General features: G+C 41.8%; 1 protein-coding gene across 2 annotated transcripts in view; it reads right to left on the reverse strand.

The window, feature by feature from the left end:
• The window catches only part of MIPEP (mitochondrial intermediate peptidase), a 375,213-nt gene that overhangs the window by 122,987 nt on the left and 232,321 nt on the right, over positions 1–19,905 (reverse strand). For both annotated transcript variants that reach the window (XM_029602546.1, XM_029602547.1), the window contains exon 16: positions 17,502–17,621. In XM_029602546.1, the coding sequence (XP_029458406.1) occupies positions 17,502–17,621 (120 nt within the window). The remainder of the gene's footprint in view (positions 1–17,501; positions 17,622–19,905) is intronic.

The following is a 19,905-nucleotide window of genomic DNA, read 5'->3' on the forward strand; positions in this document are numbered from 1 at the left end:
ATTAGGACCACTCCATTTTATGAAGACAGGCTGATCCAATAAGATGGAACAGAGACTAGGTTAACCTGGCTTAGGAAAATGGAGCCATCTATCAACCCTAATTGGAATTTTTTTTAAAAAACGCTATTGAGGTAATTTTCAAAAGGATTTATATGAACATAAACATAATATAAGAACATGAGATATGCCATATTGACTCAGACCTGTTTCCATTAGTGGCCAATCCAAGTCACAAGTACCCAAACATTTTCACAAGCTACTATTGCTTATTAATTACCATCATAGCAGTTTATGGATTTAGCCTCTAAGAACTTATCCAAACCTTTTATAAACCCAGTTATACTAACTGCTGTAACCACATCCTCTGGCAATGAATTCCAGAGCTTAACTATGCGCTAAGTGAAAAATAATTTTCTTCGATTTGTTTTAAATGAGCTACTTGCTAACTTCATGGAGTGCCCCCTGGTCCTTCTATTATCAACAACAACAAGGATTGAATAACATAGTCTGGGTAAACAAATATGCATGGGTGTAGCTTTCTTGTTACGGCGGTTACTACCTTGAATCAATTAAGCCTGATAGTTCACTTTCAATGCATATCCAGCGTAGCTCTCTGCTTCAACGGCAGGGGGGAATGAAGAAAAGTGGATTTATATTCAGACAATAACCAACAAGGACTGAATTGCACAGGCTGGGTAAACAAATAAGCATGGGAGTAGCTTGCTTATTGTGGCGGTTACTACCCCTAACCAATTAAGCTAGATACTTCACTAAGATGCAGCTCCAGCACTGCTCTCTACATTAATGGCGGGGATGGAAGGGAAATAGAACCAAAAGTTTACTAAGGGCCAAGGGTAACAGATAAGTATGAGAAAAAAAACAAGTGTGAAAGCTTGCTGGGAAGACTGCATGGGCCATTTGGTCTTCTTCTGCCATCATTTCTATGTTTCTATATGTTTCTATCTGAGAGAGTAAATAACCATTTACATTAACTTGTTCAAGTCTTTTTATGATTTTGTAGACTTCTATCATATCCCCCCTCAGTTGTATCTTCTCCAAACTGAACAGCCCTAACTTCTTTAGCCTTTCCTCATAGGGCAGCCGTTCCATGCCCCTTATTTTGGTCACCCTTCTCCGCACTTTCTCCAGTGCAGCTATATCCTTTTTGAGATGGGGTGACCAGAACTACACACAGCATTCAAGGTGCAGTCTCACCATGGAGTGATACAAAGGCATTATGACATCCTCCATTTTATTTTCCATTCCCTTCTTAATAATGCCTAACATTGTTTGCTTTTTTGATCGCCACAGTACATCGGGCCATCGATTTCAATGTATTATCCACTATGACACACTAGGTATGCACTGTCTTTCTGACTCCCCTTTGAACTGTATTCCTGTATTCGACAAAGAATGCAGAGGACTTTGACTACGTGCTGGAATGCAGCCAGCCAACACCCCAGACCCATTAGCTGATTGGTCTAATACATTCTCAAATCAGATGCCCTGCACTTATCTAGAAACAACACTCTGGATATGCTCTGATTGGTCAGTATGAAGGGTATATAAGGTTATGCATATTACTGGAACATTGAGTGACTGGATGATTATACAGTTGTATAGACCTGTTACTCCCTGGAACAAACTATTTTCCTTATACTTTGTTCCGATCCTTGTTTCTATCACCTTTGTCTCTGTCTGTCTCATTAAAGTTTTATATTACATATTGCTGCAGTGGTTTGTTTAGAATTAACAACACCTAGATCTCTTCCCCTCAGATAGAACCTAACATCGTTCTATATGCATCACTTTGCACTTGTCCACGTTAAATTTCACCTGCCATTTGTAAGCCCAATCTTCCATTCTTGCATGGTCTTCCTGCAATTCATTATAATCTGCTTGAGATTTACCTACTCTGCATAATTTTGTGACATCCGCAAATCTGATCACCTCACTTGTACCCCTTTCCAGATCATTTATATATATATATATATATATATTAAAAAGCACTGGTCCAAGTACAGATCCCTGAAGCACTCCACTCTTTTCCTTTTTCCACTGTGAAAACTGACCATTTAATCCTACACTCTATGCCCTGTCTTTTAAACAGTTTGCAATCCACACAAGAACATCAACTCCTATCCCATAACTTTTTAGTTTTCTTAGAAGCCTCTCATGCAGGACTTTGTCGAACGCCTTCTGAAAATCCAAATACACCACATCTACCAGGTCACCTTTGTCCACATGTTTACTGTCCCCTTCAAAAAAATTGTAGGAGATTTGTGAGGCAAGATTTCCCTTGGGTAAATCCATGCTGGCTGTGTCCTATCAAACCATGTCTACCTAAATGTTTTGTGATTTTATTCTTTATAAGTTTCCACAATTTTTCCTGGCACTGAAGTCAGGCTCACCGGGCTATAGTTTCCTGGATCACCCCTGGATCCTCTTTTTATCTACAGTGGTTACATTGGGCCATCTTCCAAACTTCAGGTACATCGGATGATTTTAACAAGAGGTTACAAATTTTTACTAATAGGTCTGAAATTTTATTTTTTTTAGTTCTTTCAGAACCCTGGGGTGTATACCATCCGGTCTAGGTGATTTAATACTCTTCAGATTGTCAGTCAGGTCTACCACATCTTCCAGGTTCACCATTATTTGGTTAGCTGCTCTGTATCATCACCTATGAAAACCTTCTCCGGAACGGGTATCTCTCCAACATCCTCTTCAGTAAATACTGAAGCAAAGAAATCGTTTAATCTTTCCACGATGGCCTAATCTTCTCTAAGTGCTCCTTTAACCCTTTGATCATCCAACGGTGCAACTGACTATCTGCTTCCGACATATTTTAAAAGTTTTTATTGTGAGTTTTTGCCTCTGGCCACCTTCTTTTCAAATTTTCTCTTAGCATGCCTTATCAATCTCTTACATTTAACTTGCCAATACTTGTACTTTATCCTATTTTATTCTAATGGATCCTTCTTCCAATTTTAGAATGAAGATCTTTTGGCTTAAATAGCCTCTCTCACTGCTGGTAATCGTTTTGCCTTCCTTCCACCTTTCTTAATGCATGGAGTACATCTGGTCTGTTCTTCTAGGATGCTTTTTTTTTTTTTTTTTTTAACAATGTCCATGCCTACTGCATACTTTTTACCTTTGTAGCTGTACCTTTCAGTTTTTTTCTAACTATTTTTCTCATTTTATCAAAGTTTCCCTTTTGAAAGTTTAGTGCTAGAGCCATGGATTTACATACTGTCCCCCTTCCAGTCATTAATTCAAATTTGATCATATTATGATCACTACTGCCAAGCGGCCCCACCACCGTTACCTCTCTCACCAAATCCTACGCTCCACTGAGAATTAGATCTAAAATTGCTCCCTCTCTCGTCGATTCCTGAACCAATTGCTCCATAAAACTTTTATTCCATCCAGGAACTTTATCTCTCTAGTGTGCCCTGATGTTTCACTTACCCAGTCAATATTAGGGTAATTGAAGTCTCCCATTATTACTGCACTACCAGTTTGGTTAGCTTCCCTAATTTCTCTTAGCATTTCCTTGTCCGTCTCACCATTTTAGCCAAGTGGATGGTAGTATACTCCTATCACTATTCTCTTCCCCAACACACAAGGGGAAGGTCTCATTCTACCCATAAAGATTCAATTGTACATTTAGTCTCATTCAGGATCTTTATCCTGTTGGACTCTGCCAGCCCAGACATAAAGCGCCACCATGCCACCAAGATGCTCCTCTTTGTCATTGCGATATAATTTGTACCCCAGTATAGCACTATCCCATTGGTTATCCTCTTTTCACCATGTCTCTAAAATGCTAATTAAGCCTATGTCATCATTCACTGCTATACACTCTAATCCTCCCATCTTACTTCTTAGACTTCTGGCATTAGCATACAAACATTTCAAAGTGAGTTTTTTGTTTCTATTTACATTCTGCTTTTCAGTTTACAGGGATAAATTGGAATCTTTTAGCTCAGGTAAGTTTTTAATTATAGGCACTTGGACAACTTTTCTTATTATTGGAACCTCTCCGTTGGGATGCCCTAACTCTAATGCTTTATTAGTATCCTTTGAAGATACCTCCCTCCAAACTATGTGCTGCTGAGCGATTGTCGGCTTCCCCCTTTGTTCTAGTTTAAAAGCTGCTCTCTCTCCTTTTTAAAGGTTAGCGCCAGCAGCCTGATTCCACCCTGGTTAAGATGGAGCCCATCCCTTTGGAAAAGACTCCCATTCCCCAAAAGGTTCCCCAGTTCCTTACAAAACTGAATCCCTCTTCCTTGCACCATTGCCTCATCCTCGCATTGAGACTCCGGTGCTCTGTCTGCCTCTGGGGACCTGCACATATAACAGGGAGCATTTTAAAGAATGCTACCTGGAAGTTCTGGATTTCAGCTTTCTACCTAAGAGCCTAAATTTGACTTCCAGAACCACCCTCCCACATTTTCCTATGTCGTTGGAGCCCACATGTACCACGACAGCCGGCTCCTCCCCATCACTGTCTAAAATCTTATCTAGGTGATGCGTGAGGTCCGCCACCTTCGCACCAGGTGGGCATGTTACCAGGCAATCCTCTTGCCCACAGCCACCCAGCTATCTGCATTCCTAATAATCGAATCACCAACTATGACGGCCAACCTAACTCTTCCCTCCATGGCAGAAGGCCTGGGAGACACATCCTCAGTGCAAGAGGACGATGCACCACTTGGAGAGCAGGTCCTTGCTACAGGATCATTTCCTGTTGCACCAGGTTGATGCTCTCTGATCATGAGACCTTCCTTCTCCAAGGAAGCACCAGGGATGCCAGACTGGAGTTGGGACTTGGCTGCTATGTCCCTGACGGTCTCATCTATATACCTGTCTGCCTCAGCTCCTCAGGTCTGCCACACTAGCCTCCAGAGATCGGGGTTGTTGTCTGAGAGACAGGAGCTCTTTGCATCAGATGCACACATATCTCACCTGTGGGTAAAAAAATCATACATGTGATACTCGATGCAAAAGACTAGGAGGCTCCCCTCTTGCTGCTGGACTATGCCTTCATCTTAAAATTGTTCAATTCCTAGTTAAGTTTTAGGTTGCTATGGGTGTAGGATTGCGTACAATTAGGGTCTTTTAAATGAATTAGTGTATTCGCTATATATCTGGTAGTGACCTACAAGGGAATGATCAAACTCTTGATAAGGTGTGGGGAATTTCTGAGTTTAAAAAAATTAAAAAAAAAATTAGCCTTTTAACTTAAAGTGTGAAAGTGACACCGGTCTATAAATTAAAGGATAAGCTAGGGGTGGGTGGGAGAGGGTTGGGAAATACAAACACACAAACTTCAATTTGTTACCTGACTTTCTGACTACCTATTTAAAATAAAACACACAAAGTTCTGTTTGTTACCTGACTTTCTGACTATCTTTTTAAAACAAAACTCACAAATACACTAAATAATATACCCCAATAGTTTACTTCTCCCCAATACTTTTAAGTTTTAAAAATTTCTCCAAGCACTACTTACTGATTCTTTCCAGCCACCAGCAAGCAAGGTGATCCTCTCCTCTCAGTGCTCCTTTGAATTCTTTGACTGTTTTTGTCTTCACCACCTCCTCCAGAAGAGTATTCTAGGCATCCACCACCCTCTCTGTGAAGAAATATTTCCTGACATTGGCTCTGAGTCGTTCCCCCTAAAGTTCCATTTTGTGTCCCCTAGTTCTACTTCTTCCTTTCCAATGGAAAAGGTTTGAAGTTCGTGCATCAATAGAACCTTTCAGGTATCTGAAGGTCTGTATCATATCTCTCCTGAACCTCCTCTCCCTCCAAGATATACATATTTAGGTTCTTCAACCTCTCCTCATGAGTCATTTAATGGAGACCACCCAAAATTTTGGACACCTTTCTCTGGACCGCCTCCATCCTGTCTCTATCTCTTTTGAGATACTGTCTCCAGAACTGAACACAGTACTCCAGGTGTGGCCTCACGAAAGACCTGTACAAGGGCATTATTACTTCCTTTTTCTTACTTGTTATTCCTCTCGTTATGCAGCCCAGCATTCTTCTGGTTTTAGCTATTGCCTTGTCACATTGTTTTGTTGTCTTCAGATTGCTAGACCCTATCATCCCAAGGTCCCTCTCTTGGTCCATGCACAACAATCTTTAACCCCATCACATACAGCTCTTTTGGATTACCGCACCCTAGATGATTGAATCTGCACTTCTTGGCACTGAATCCCAGCTTTCATATCTTCAACTACTGTTCAAGCATTCTTAAATCATGTTTCATTCTCTCTACTCATTCTGGAGTGTCCACTCCAGAATGCAGATCTTAGTATTATCCGCAAATAGAAAACTTTACCTTCTATCCCTTTCGCAATCTGGCTCACAAAGATATTGAACAGAACCGGTCCCACCACTGATCCTTGTGGCACGCCACTTAACACCGTTCTCTTCAGAGTAGGTTTCATTTACTATTATATGCTATCTTCTATCCATCAATCAGTTTATAATCCATGCCACCACCTTGGCACTCACTCCCAAGCTTCTCATTTTATTCACAAGCCTATGTGGGATCATATCAAAAGCTTTGCTGATATCCAAGTAGATTACATCATGTGCACTTCCTCGATCCAATTCTTTAGACACCCAATCAAACAAAAATCAATCATATTTGTCTGACAGGATTTTTCCCTGGTGAATCAATGCTGCCTAGAGTCCAGCAATATTCCTGATTGTAGATAGTTCACTATCCTTTCGTTCAGCAGAATCTCCTGTAGTTTCCAGCCTCCTCTCTGCTACCAAACTTGAGAAGCGGGACCACCACCGCTCTTCTCCAATCTTGCGGCACTAATCCCGTTTCCAGGGATCTACTGTGCAGGTCATTCATCAGACCTGCAAGTACATCTCTGAGCTCCCTCAGTATCTTGGGATGAACCTCATTCAGCCCCATGGCCTTGTCCACTTTCAGTTTTCCTAGCTCTTTCCATACATTCTCTTCTTAAACTGAGTTTCATCTACCCCATTCCCATCTATGGTCTTGTCAACCAGCCACTGGGAATATAGTTATAGTGTAATGGGACAATGCCAACATGGATTTAGCCCAAGGAAGTCTTGCCTCACCAATCTGCTTAAAGGCTGAATAAATACGTGGATAAAGGGTGAGCCAGTTCATATAGTGTACTCGATTTTCAAAGAGCATTTGACAAATTACCTCATGAGAAACTCAAGAAAATTAAAACATCATCTGATACGAAGCAATGTTCTATTGTAGATTGAGAACAGGTTAAAAGATAGAAAACAGAGTAGGTCTACAAGGTCAATTTTCTCAATAGAGAAAGGTGAATAGTTGAGTGCCCCAGGGATCTGTACCTGCACTTCTTTTTAACATATTTATAAATGACCTAGAAATGGGAACAATGAGTGAGGTGATCAAATTTGCTGATTATACAAAATTATTCAAAGCTGCTAAACCACAAGAGGATTGTGAGAAGTTGCAGGAGGACCTTGCGAGACTGTTTAATGTTTAATATATTTGATAAATCACCTTTCTTGATAGATAATAAAGGCAATGTACAAAAAACAAGGTTAAAACAGAAAGATAAAATACAATAAATATATTTTTTAAAAATCCACATGGCAGATAATATTTAATGTGGACAAGTGCAAAATGTTCATAGGAAACAGCAACCTAAAATTATAGCTACACAATACAAGGTTCCACATTGGGAGTCACCACCCAGGAAAAGAATCTAAGCATCACCGTGGATAATATGTTGAAATCATCTGCTTAGTGTGCAGTGGTGGCCAAGAAAGCAAATAGAATGCTAGGAAATATTAGGAAAGGAATGGAGAATAAAACAGAGAATATCATAATGCCTCCGTGTCACTCCATGATGCAACCACACCTTGAGTTTTGTGTGAAATTCTGGTCACCGCATCTCAAAAAAGATATAGCAGAATTAGAAAATGTACAGAGATGGGTGATCAAAATGATAAAGGAGCTGGAATGTTTCCCCTATAAGGAAAGGCTATAAAGGTTAGGGCTTGTCATTATGGAGAAAAGATGGCTAAATGGTTATATGATAGAGGTCTATAAAATAATGACTAGGAGACACTCAATGAAATTATTAGGTAACACATTTAAGACAAATTAAAAAAAATGTGTTTTACTCAAAGCAACGTTAAACCCTTTTTGGAATTACTGTGGATTTTTAGTGCCAGTTTGATCTGCATATCATGAATTTATAGCATCGAATAGGTCCGAGTGTTTTCAACATGCACAGCATGAAAAATTGGCATTAAGATTTTGCACCGGTTTTGCTGCAGGTTTTATCACAATTTTTGTGGTTTGTGAGCTTCCACCTGAGAAGATTAAAGATTGGGCTTCCTTTCAGCCAGTTTCTACATATATGTAGAATGTGTACAAATGCTAAAGAGTTTAAGTTCAAGCTTGGGACATTCATAGACAGTTCTTAGCCAGAGGATATCTGTTGGCAGTTATATACACAGCCATTCTTAGGGCTTTCTTTTCACATCATCAATTTCTGCTGGAGGACAAAACCTGCCAAGAAACAACTGTAAGACGTATTTTTAAGGTTTATAAATAAGGCAGCCAGTCACTGCAGCAGCTATACACAGGCAATGGCATAATTTACCATTACATATGGTGTTTCAAGAGAAGCCTTGTATAGCATACACAAGAAGAAGTAACATTGAGAAGTGAGTTGTTAAATCTGAGTTGGGGACTTGTGAAGTCAGTTTGAATGCAAGACTGTCATCACATATGTGACATATGATATATGTAATCAGGATGTTATTGGTCAAGATGGGGCATATCCACTCACAGGAGTAAAATTATGAATTCCAGCAACATAGACTGTACATCTCAATTTTAAATATATATCATTATCTGTCCATGTTTGGATGTGAGAAGAATCAAGAGTTCAGTTTGGGTGAATCTTAATATTGAAATTGTTTAAATACATATCGTAGATCCCTAACTCATGTGCACGAATTTTCTTGTCTACAGTGGATCATTATAGAGCCAATACATTGAGGTGGAGACCAACAGCCTAGTTTGAACAAGGATGAATACTAGATATATATTTTACAATCAGTAAAGCCCTTGGGGATAAATGTGGAACAGTGTCATATAAATGTCTAATTTTTTTTTATTTTGAAGGTATTTTGGATATATTATCAGGGTATTTTTGGATTCCTCAGTCTAGTGTTTTATATTGATAATTATTTTACATAATGACATAGTATGATGGCAGATAAAGACCAAATGGTCTATCCACTCTGCCCAGCAAGCTGCTTATGATTGCAACTGCCACGCCGTGCAGGTTATGTATTTTTTTTTTTTTATGTATTTTTTTTTATATACCAACATTCAATCTGAGATATCACATTGGTTTACATTCAGGTACTGTAGGTATTTCTCTATCCCCAGAGGGTTTACAATCTAAGTTTTTGTACCTGAGGCAATGGAGGGTAAAGTGACTTGCCCAAGGTCACAAGGAGTGACAGCAGGACTCGAACCCTGGTCTCCTGGTTCATAGCCCACTGCTCTAACCACTAGGCTATTCCTCCTCTCCATGCTTTCTGTGAAGATGTTTTGAGATTATCCTAAATGCATTATTCTGCATTTTTTATAATTAAATCTTAGCTTCCAGACCTTAGAGCTTCACTAGATTCCTCCTCATGTTTTCCACTCCTTCCTGGCTATCCACTCTGTTATAGATTTTGGTATCATCATCAAAAAGACAAACCTTTCCCATTAACATAACTTTCCATTATGTTGCTCATAAAAATGTTGAAAAGAACCAGTCTGAGGACTTGATCCCTGAGGCACACCACTAGTATTTTCTCTCCTCAAAGAAAACTCCATTTACCACTACCCTTTGCCATCTCCCACTCAGTCAGTTTCTAACCCAATCACTCTAGCATCCATACCAAGAGTGCACAATTTATTTATAACGCTTCCGTGTGGAAACTTGTCAAAGGCCTCGCTGAAATCCAAGTACACTACATCTAGCGCTCTCCCTAGATCCAAATCTCTGTTCACCTCATCAAAGAAATTGATCAGAGACATCTGATAAGATCTACCTTTGGTAAAAAACCATGCTGCCTCAGATTTTGCAGTCCCTTGGATTCCAAAAATCGCACTATCCTCTGTTTTAGCAGCCATTCCATTAGTTTGCTCACCACAGAGGTCAAATGAACGGGCCTATAGGTCCCAGCCTCCTCCTTACGTCCACTTTTATGAATAGGAACTACATCCCCCCCTTTTCCAGACCTCCGGAACTACTCCAGATTCTAAAGGAGCATTCAAAATGTCAGCCAGCAGAGCTGCCAGGACACCTCTAAGTTTCTTTGGTACCTTCGGATGTATTCCATCTGGCCTCAACGCCTAATCTATTTTAAGTTTTGTTAGCTCCTCACAAACACACTGTTCTGAAAATCGATTGAGGTTTATTTATTTATTTGACGTTTTTTATATACCGACGTTCGTTAATAACATCCCATCAGTTTCCATAAAACAGAAATGCAGCAAAAGGCTTTACAATTAAACTGATTTTGAATTGGGGAGGGGGGGCTACTAAATAACAGGAGCTAGGAAGGGGATGGGATGGGGATACAATAAGAACAAATGGGGATATTACAATAATAATAATAATTATGTACAATCATTAAATATGCAAAAATGATGTCGCGGGGGTAGAAGATGCAAGTAACACGCTAGAGATAAGAGAGGGCATAAGTGAAAATACATTGTAAGTTGGGATGATAAAACATTGTAAACAAGGGAAATTACATTTATCTCACGCCTAATCTTATTTGTGTTTGTTTTATGTGGTCCTGCTCCAGGCCCTTCAACAATGAATATTAAAACAGAAATATCTGCTATGCAAATTTGTACAGGTGGACTACCCACTTGGCCTGCTGTAGCTTCAGCTGTGTGAATGGAACTGGGCTCTTGTTATGATTCCCGCTTAGGCAGAATATCCCACTTCTGGCACCATATGTGGTAGCTTGGATGATAGCGGCATGGAACAGCCAGAAGGAATAAGGAAGCAGATGCTAGCTCTTTCCTTTTGTGCAATTTATTTACAGTGAAAAAATGAAGTATGCAGAGCTTTTACCTTGAGCAAGGTGCAATGTTGTTTTATTACCTTGGACACAAACAGGGTTCCCTGATCCATCTGGATCTCCTTGGGCAGCCTAAGTGGTGAACATATCTTCATTAAAAAAAAAAAAAAAAAAAAAAAAGGATTCGCAATCACAAAGCGAGGAGTAGCTGGCTTGTTACGGCGGTTACTACCCCAACCAAATGTGCCTGATACTTCACTTTCAATGCATATCCAGCATGGCTCTCTGCTTCTACAGCAGGGGAGAAGAAAAAAAAAAAAAAACAAAAAAAAAAAACCCAACAAGAGCTGTACAACATAGTCTAGGTAAAACAAATAAGCATGGGTGTAGCTTGCTTATCGCGGCGGTTACTGCCCCTACTACCCCTAACTAATCAAGCTAGATATTTCACTTGCATGCAGCTCCATCACTGCTCTCTACATTAATGGTGGGGGTGGAAGGGGAATAGAACAAGGAGCTAAGAGTAACAGATAAGAATGAGAGAAAAAATGTGTGAGGCTTGCTGGGCAGACTGGATGGGCCATTCGGTCTTCTTCTGCCGTCATTTCTATGTTTCTATGTTTCATTAGGATAGTTGCCACTGTCAGGGTTTTCATATTCTGTAGCAGTATTGCTCTGGATATCTTGTGGCATAGTCCAGAATGATGAGGATGTACTTATTTCCTCGAGCAGACCTCTCTAATGGCCCTACAAGGATCATGCCCACCCTTTCAAAAGGGGGTCTCAATTATGGGTACTGGTATAAGAGGTGCCACCCGTACACCAGCAGGTTTTGTGAGTTGGCAGGTAGGGCATGACTGGCAATACATCTGGACCTGTTTATGTAGGCCTGGCCAATAGAACCGTGCCAAAATTTTCTCTTGGGTTTTTTCCTCCCTCAGGTGACCCCCAAGAAGGGTTGTGAGCCAGTTGCATAACCTTCTGGCGATATGGGTTAGAAACTAGGAGTTGTTCTATCAATTCCCTTTCCATACTTCCCTTTGTAACTTGGTAAAGTAGGTTCTCTTTCATTATGAAATAAGGATGATTAGGGCCTGTGACCTGTGCCCCAGGGACTGGCTTTCCAACCACCCTCTGTATACGTTCCTGGGCCCACTTAAAGGACTCATTTTCCCTCTCAGCTCGTCTGAAGCTCCCCAGGTCACTCCCCTTTTCCTACTCAAAAGGGCCAGGTATGACATTCTGGGTTGGGTTCCTGCTCTTCCCCTGACTCTTCCTCCCTGGTTGCCTCTAAGTTAGCAGCATAATTATTTTTGTCCTGTCAATGTTGCCTCCGGGACATAGGAGTTTTAGTCTTTATGGTACAGGTCTGGGTCTTCTAAGGGAAAGAGTTCTGGAAACACCAATTCTTCATTGTTATGGCTGCACAAGCCTGTTGTGAGATGGGTCCACAGGTTATCAAAGTTTGGAAAGTCCCATCCTATCATCATGGGATAGGTAGCCAAGGAAGAACTCACACTTCTATTCTGTCTTGGCTGACGCTGGTCTTTGTTTATACCTGGCTTGTTGGATATTGCCATTGATTCCCGTGGATGCCTGCCAGAGTCACTAGTCTGTCATAGTCAGTTTGTACCCGCATCACTAATTCTCTTGGAATGTGCATTTTTACATTTCCTGAATCCACCAATGCCTGGGTAGGAACGCCATCTAGCTCAACCACAACCACAAAAGTAGAGACTCCCCGACCGGGGAGATCCATGAAATTACAAAAGTGTGGGGCCACAACATTAATGCCCATTGGTTTGCCTCCCCTGTGGGGTCAATCCCGTGCAAAGTGGCCTCTCTTCCCACAGCTGCAACATGACGGTTTCATGGATTTTTGTGGTTGAAGAGAAAAGTTCAGCCTGTCTGGCTCCACCAGCTGTTGGTGTTTCGTGTCCTTAGGACTCTAGCTTCTTGCACCTAGGTCAGGTGGTCTCCCCTGAGCCCATAGCGATTCAGGGATGGACTGAGCTTGGTAATAAGCCTCCACCATTTCCAATGCCATCTCTAGCGTAAGATTCAGGTAACTACATACCCACTGCCACATAGGACATTCTAGGCCATCTAGGAATTGTTCCAGCAAAATCATGTTGCCTACTTCCAGTCTTCCATTGTGAGTGCAGCCACTTCCAAACCACATCCTTAAGTCAGTGGAAAAGTTTCCTTGGGTTCTTCTCTGGTTGAAGAACTCCTAATGAAATTGCTGTTGGGAGGCTTCTGGGGTAAGTTATACTGTCTCTAAGATGGCTGCTTTGATTTCCTGATATGTGGCCCTCCTTTCCAGATTGGCGGCTTGGACTACTCTCAGTGAGTAGATTCTCCAGATAGGTTGTCCAACTATCTTCTGGCCAGCCTGCCAATCGCGCAGACTGTTCAAAATTCTTCAGGAACAATCGGGAGTCTTCTCTTGGGCCATCTTAAGTATGACTGGAGATAAGGAAGGTGGCCTGGTCACAGCAATCTGTATGGCCTGGGCTTCCTGAGCTAGCACTGTGTTTTCCGGTTAAGAGATTCTCACAGCACATGCTGCTGGTCAGTTTGGGTCTGCAGGGTGTTCTGCAGTTGCTGCTCTGCTGTAACAAGGACCTGGATCATTTGCTCCATTTTCCCTGCTTTCCAAGCTGCCTCCAAATCGAGTACCTCTCCGGAAAAAGCAGAAGAGGAAAAAAAAGTCCCAAAAAACCTGCTGGCCTGTGCTGCCCTGATTCACTACTTGAACCCTGACTCTGCAGGCGGGCTACCCCCTTGGCCTGTTGTAACTTCAGCTGGATGAGTGGAACTGGGAGGCCCCAGGAAAAAAAAGAGAAAAAAAAAACTCTGCGGTTTCTTTTTGTTTTTTCTTGCTGCTGCATCTGTGGGCTCCTGCCAGTGCTTCCCGCTTACGCAGGATATCCCACTGCTACCACCATGTGTGGTAATTTGGGTGATAGCAGCTTGGAACAGTCAGAAGGAATAAGGGGGCAGACTCTGGCTGTTTCCTTGTGTGCAATTTAACTACAGTGAAAAAATAAAGTGCAAAGCAAAATAAATTCTGCAGTTCACCTTAACATTCAGGTAGCACACAGATATCACACATAGCAGGTTTTAGTGTAGGCTGGCTTCCTGCTTGTTCCCCCTGGGCCTCTCTATCCCTTCTGGGCCCTGTCTTGTTATGCTTGGCTGAAGGGATCCTTTCTGGGCCCAGAATCCTTTGCTGGGTTAGGACTTAAGGAGGAACAGGCCAGATAGCTGTGGCCGGTCCCTTAACGTGTTCTGAGGGAGTTTCCTGTAGACTCCTTCACATATGAGTATAGTGTTCACTCCTTCTTGTTGCCTCCCATTAGAGTTGTAAGGCAACTTGGGCATCCACTATTGTTAGACACAATTTTTTTTTTTTTACTCAGTGCTGACTGTTTTTACTCTGATGTGTTAGGGTGAAGCGTACAACAGGTTGTTGATTCATGATGATATATGTACAATTGTAATCCACCTCGATTTGTGGATTGGTGGAATATAAATAGTTTAAATAATATTTAAATAAGACACCCCAAATTATACAATACTGTTCCTTTGTATTCTAAAACAAGATCCAGAGAAAATAATTTTGGTAGATGTCTGTCTATCATTCCACTATAAAAACATCATCTTTTATGGGTGCTGCCTGATAATTGGTTCCTCAACACTAGTAAGTAGTCATCCATCCCCAGAGAAGAGTGAAGACCTCTACAGTGTTTCTGCTAAAATGTTTTTCATGGACCATCAGTCTCAGTGGGAGTTATTACTAAGCTTTTGATATTCTGCCTTTTCCTAAAAGTAAGTCCAAGGTGGACTATATAAAGTAACAAGGCACTGAGTACATAAGTAATGGATTCATACAGGTATGAGATAGATTGCAAATAGACAGATAAAATGTGGGGTACATTAGATGGGAATAAGGAAGTGGGTACATTGGATATAAATTGCATATATATGGTTAAGAAGAGGGACGGTAACTTTCCAAGTGGTACACAGACACACGTGTGTGCGTTCAGCCTGCGTCCAGGGACGTGGCGATTTTATAACATGCGTGTGCATGTTATAAAATAGCCTGGCCACACGCATGTGTACTTAGTTTTAAGTGGGCACACACCTGTTCATGCAAATCCTGAGTCTACCACATAAGTGGGGGGATTTTAAAAGGGATGCGTGCTTACGACATTGCCACTAAAACCAGTTCATTCCCAGTTAAGGACAGGTCTTCCAACCCCCCTCCCCAGTTTAATAGCCTTCCTTCTCCACTGTTAGCCTTGACCTTTAAAATCCCAGTCATCTGCCTAGATTTTTTTTGTTTTATCACTTACACGTCATACATAGCAGAAATAAAGTTATGTGGTAGGGGACCCCAGTGCACATAGGTATTTACACGCTAATTGCAGGTTAAAATCCTGGAAAACCCATGCCCTGCCCAGACCACGCCCCTTTAAAAAAAAAAAAAAGACTTTTCATTTGTGCGTGCAGTGGGAGATATGCGCGTATCCAGGTGGCTTTTAAAATCCGCTCGGTGCGCCCTGGCCCAACATATTCGCACATCCCGACTGATGTGCGCATTTTCTTTTAAAATTCATCTGTAAGTTAAACATCAGCAACGTGAAAGACCTGAACCAGTAGAGGTAGCCTGGATGTGGGCAAACCTTGTATGATTTGTGGTCAGGAAGACTTCCAGTGGACAGGTACAAGAAGATAAGTCTCTGCTGTGGAGTCTAGGGGAAGGCTAAAGAACCATGCTTTCACTTTCTTTCCAGAAAGTGAAGTAACACGTTTCCAGATACAGGTAAAAATGATCCACATTTTAGGGGCAGAGCAGCTCAGCAGACATCCCTGTTGGAGTTTGCCTGTTCCTTGAGTGGGACATGATATTGCATTTATATAGCACCCTAAACTGTGACAGTGCACAAAATTTGAGATTCTTTTGGTACAAGATGCTAGTAAAATGATGTGCTGCTAAAACTGATCATGGAAATCTGGAATAAAGATTTAAAAGTGTTAAAAGAAAATATGCAATGGAATGAACAGGAGTTACATAGCTGCAGCAAAATGCAGGCAAAATTAAATGGCTCTGAGAAGCAAATAAAAGCCATGTATGTGTTTTACTGGATCAGTCTTTGGACGCATGTCTGTGGGTAGAGAGGAGGTTTTAATGGAATATCTATGGTGGCTGCACATCCAAAATACTGGATAAAAGCCATGTATGTGTTTTACTGGATCAGTCTTTGTACGCATGTCGGTGGGTAGAGAGGAGGTTTTAATGGAATATCTATGGTGGCTGCACATCCAAAATACTGGATAAAAGCCATGTATGTGTTTTACTGGATCAGTCTTTGTACGCATGTCGGTGGGTAGAGAGGAGGTTTTAATGGAATATCTATGGTGGCTGCACATCCAAAATACTGGATAAAAGCCATGTATGTGTTTTACTGGATCAGTCTTTGTACGCATGTCGGTGGGTAGAGAGGAGGTTTTAATGGAATATCTATGGTGGCTGCACATCCAAAATACAACAAAATAGAAGGGTTGGCTGAGGCTTGTTACTGCTCTATTTTATGTCTATGGTAATAGAACAGAGAAATTGATGATAGATGAACACTATTGAGTCTGTTTTGTTAGCAGAATGCATAGGCAAACTGATTGTTACCATCCTAAACCTCACCCATCATATGGGTTTTTTGCTTCAGATAGGGTTTAATGCTTCACATAAAAACAATCTACTAAAACTGGGTATATATAAGAGTACCCAGTCATTCTCTTCTTTTTGCTTAATACCTTCAAAATACCCTGCTTTTATGACAACTGATATTCATAATTTTATCACTATTTACTTTTCGGAGACAAAATTTATTTTGGTTCAGTTGAGCCCTCAATTATTGCGGGATGTATGGGACCACTTTTCAGTGGAGCTGGCAGGGGCAAAAATAATATTAGACTTCAACTAAGGTATAGTATAGGTACCAAGAATCCTTACAAGCAGGGCAGAAAGGCTAAAACTAAGAATCAAATAGGATCTATTACAAAGACAGGAAAAATGTTTTGACCCTAAACATTGCCCATCATAGGAAAGACCAAAAACATGAAATAGTCAGACCCTGACTTGGTACTCTTATATATACCCAGTTTTAGTAAATTGTTTTTATGTGAAGCATGAAACCCTATCTGAAGCAAAAAACCCATATGATGGATGAGGTTTAGGATGGTAACAATCAGTTTGCCTATGCATTCTGCTAACAAAACAGACTCAATAGTCTTCATCTATCATCAATTTCTCTGTTCTATTACCATAGACATAAAATAGAGCAGTAACAAGCCTCAGCCAACCCTTCTATTTTGTTTTTTAAAAGCTGGGATTCAAATTTTACACTCACAGTATTAGGCACATACGGCAGTCCATAAAATGCCTCCTGTGTTTCCTTCAGAATTTCAGTAGTTGATTTCTTTAGAGGATGTTCTCCATGATAGATCTGATCCAGAACAGCATAAAAAACCTAGACAGGAAATAACAGAGATCAGAGATGCATTTTTGACTCGCAGCTCTATAGTTTAAGACATGGTCAACAAAAACAATGCTTAAAAATATATATTATTGCAAGATAGCAGTGATGTGCTGTTTTATAATTATCAATGCTCTTTCATTTCCTGGGGTTTCCATACACCACAAAGCAATGAAATCTCACTTCTCTTCCCCCATGCTTTTCTCCTTCTCTTGGTACCTACTCTGGATGGGCGAGCATTAAGCTCCATTGCCTACTGCCCATACTCATCAATTATTAATCTCCCTCTCTTCTTTCCAAAGACAGTTTTCAGCAGCCATGCTATCCTGGATCTCCAACCATCAGATTCTTTTGGGTCAGAGAGGCAAAAACCCAGCAACCAAAGTACTCCCCTAGCAGAGTGCTTCTCTGTCTGCTGGGTCCCAGCCACATCCTCTGGCAGGAGGCATGATTTCCCGGCAGGTTTGGAACAGGAGACAAAAGTTTGCCTCAATGGATGACTTTCAATAGATTGCAGCAATGTAGTTGCTCTGCTATATATGAAACCATGACCCAGAATCAGGACATCTATGAATGATTTAGCACCAGGTACCCCATGAAAATGCAGTGCACAATGAGAGATGGCCACCTGCTGTCTGTGCTCCAGGCCTAGGTGAGCAGTTCTACTCACTGGTCAGGTAGCTGACTATCCCAGGACAACCAAGACTCTATGGCGCCACAGTATCATTCCATTTAGGGGCGGGATTCTCACTTAGAGACATACAGTCGTAATCCACAATTGGTAGCTTCTCCCATTGGCTCCGCAGCCAAACTTACACACCACATGTCTGAACTTGTGGTGCCTATCATACGGGCCGATACAGTAAAGCGCAGCCGTGGTTACCCGGTTTTTAACCTGCTTTGGACGCATGTTTTGGACGCGTAAGGCGTACCCGCGATTCAGTATCGGCTTTTACGCGTCCTTACCGCTTGCCGAAAAGGAGGCGTATCCCTTTCCGCCCGCTGCATGTATATGACATGTTAATGATCGGATTAGCTATTCCCTCCGATACAGTATCGTGCGCCCAAATTATCGCCCTGTTAACCAGCTCATTTACCACGTCTTTAACCTGAATAGTTACCACCTACCCTGTCCCTGGCGTTAGTGTGGTGTTCAGTCAGCTTCGTACCGGACAGCGGTTGAGAAATGCTCGAAATGCGAGGCCCGCCTGTGTGTGTAGTGGTGCGTGAGCATGCTGACGTGATTGCCCAGAATCCCTAATACTTTTATAATATAGAGAGACTAGCGGATTCGCTCGCCAGCCCTTGGCTTGGACGTCCGAGGTCGGGCGCTCAAGGCAGCGGTGCCTACAGTGGCTTGGATGTCCGCTGCCTTGAGCGCCCGGCCGGACGTCCAAGCCGCGACCTCGGACGTCCAAGGTCGTGGCATCCATGATCGGAGGCATCGCTGCCTTGAGAGCTCGGCCGGACGTCCAAGGTCGCGGCTTGGATGTCCGGCCGGGCACTCAAGGCAGCGGGGTCTGTAGAAAAGAACCATCCACTTACCTGGTGGAATGACATTTCAAATGACATTTGTAATGACATTTCAAAGGACAGGTACCAGCGCACCCTGGATACTGTATAGGCGCTGCATACCGCTCTATACAGTAAAATGGATTGCGAGCGCCTACCGCTTCATTGACGCGCTTTGGACGCCGCTTGGATTTGCGTCTAATGTGAATACTGAATCAAGCGGTATGTGAACCAAAATATACGTGCGGCAAACGAGCGGGCGCCCAGCACTGCCGCACTGATTCTTACGCGCTCTTACTGTATCGGCCCGATACTGAGCAGTATTACTATTGTGACAACACATCATCAGTAGGGTTAAACTAACCTTTCACAATGGTGTAAATCCAGCTCACGTTCCCTATTAGTGGGTGAACAATCCACTACTTAGTGAATTCTGCTTCAAAATAAAGGAAGAACCAACATCAAAAGATCAAAAATCAACCTCGCTATCAATGCTTGGTCACCAAAAACCAGTTATCCCTGTGATATTTTTTCTGAGATCTCCTGCTTAAAAATCCAAGAAGCTCCCATTTTCACTGTATGTATTCATACTGAAAATCAAGATCATGCGAGCTACTGCCATTCTGCTCCATGGGAGGTTTCTGTCCTCCCTGAGCTTGCTTTAGGACATCTGTGTTACAGTTTGAGAGGTGAACTAACCCAACCAAACTCCTCACCTGCTGCTATCCCTAAAGTGGGTCACATTCGGCAGGAGGTTCCATGCTGG

This window comes from Rhinatrema bivittatum, chromosome 5 (assembly GCF_901001135.1).
Source record: "Rhinatrema bivittatum chromosome 5, aRhiBiv1.1, whole genome shotgun sequence".
Taxonomy (NCBI): Eukaryota; Metazoa; Chordata; class Amphibia; order Gymnophiona; family Rhinatrematidae; genus Rhinatrema; species Rhinatrema bivittatum.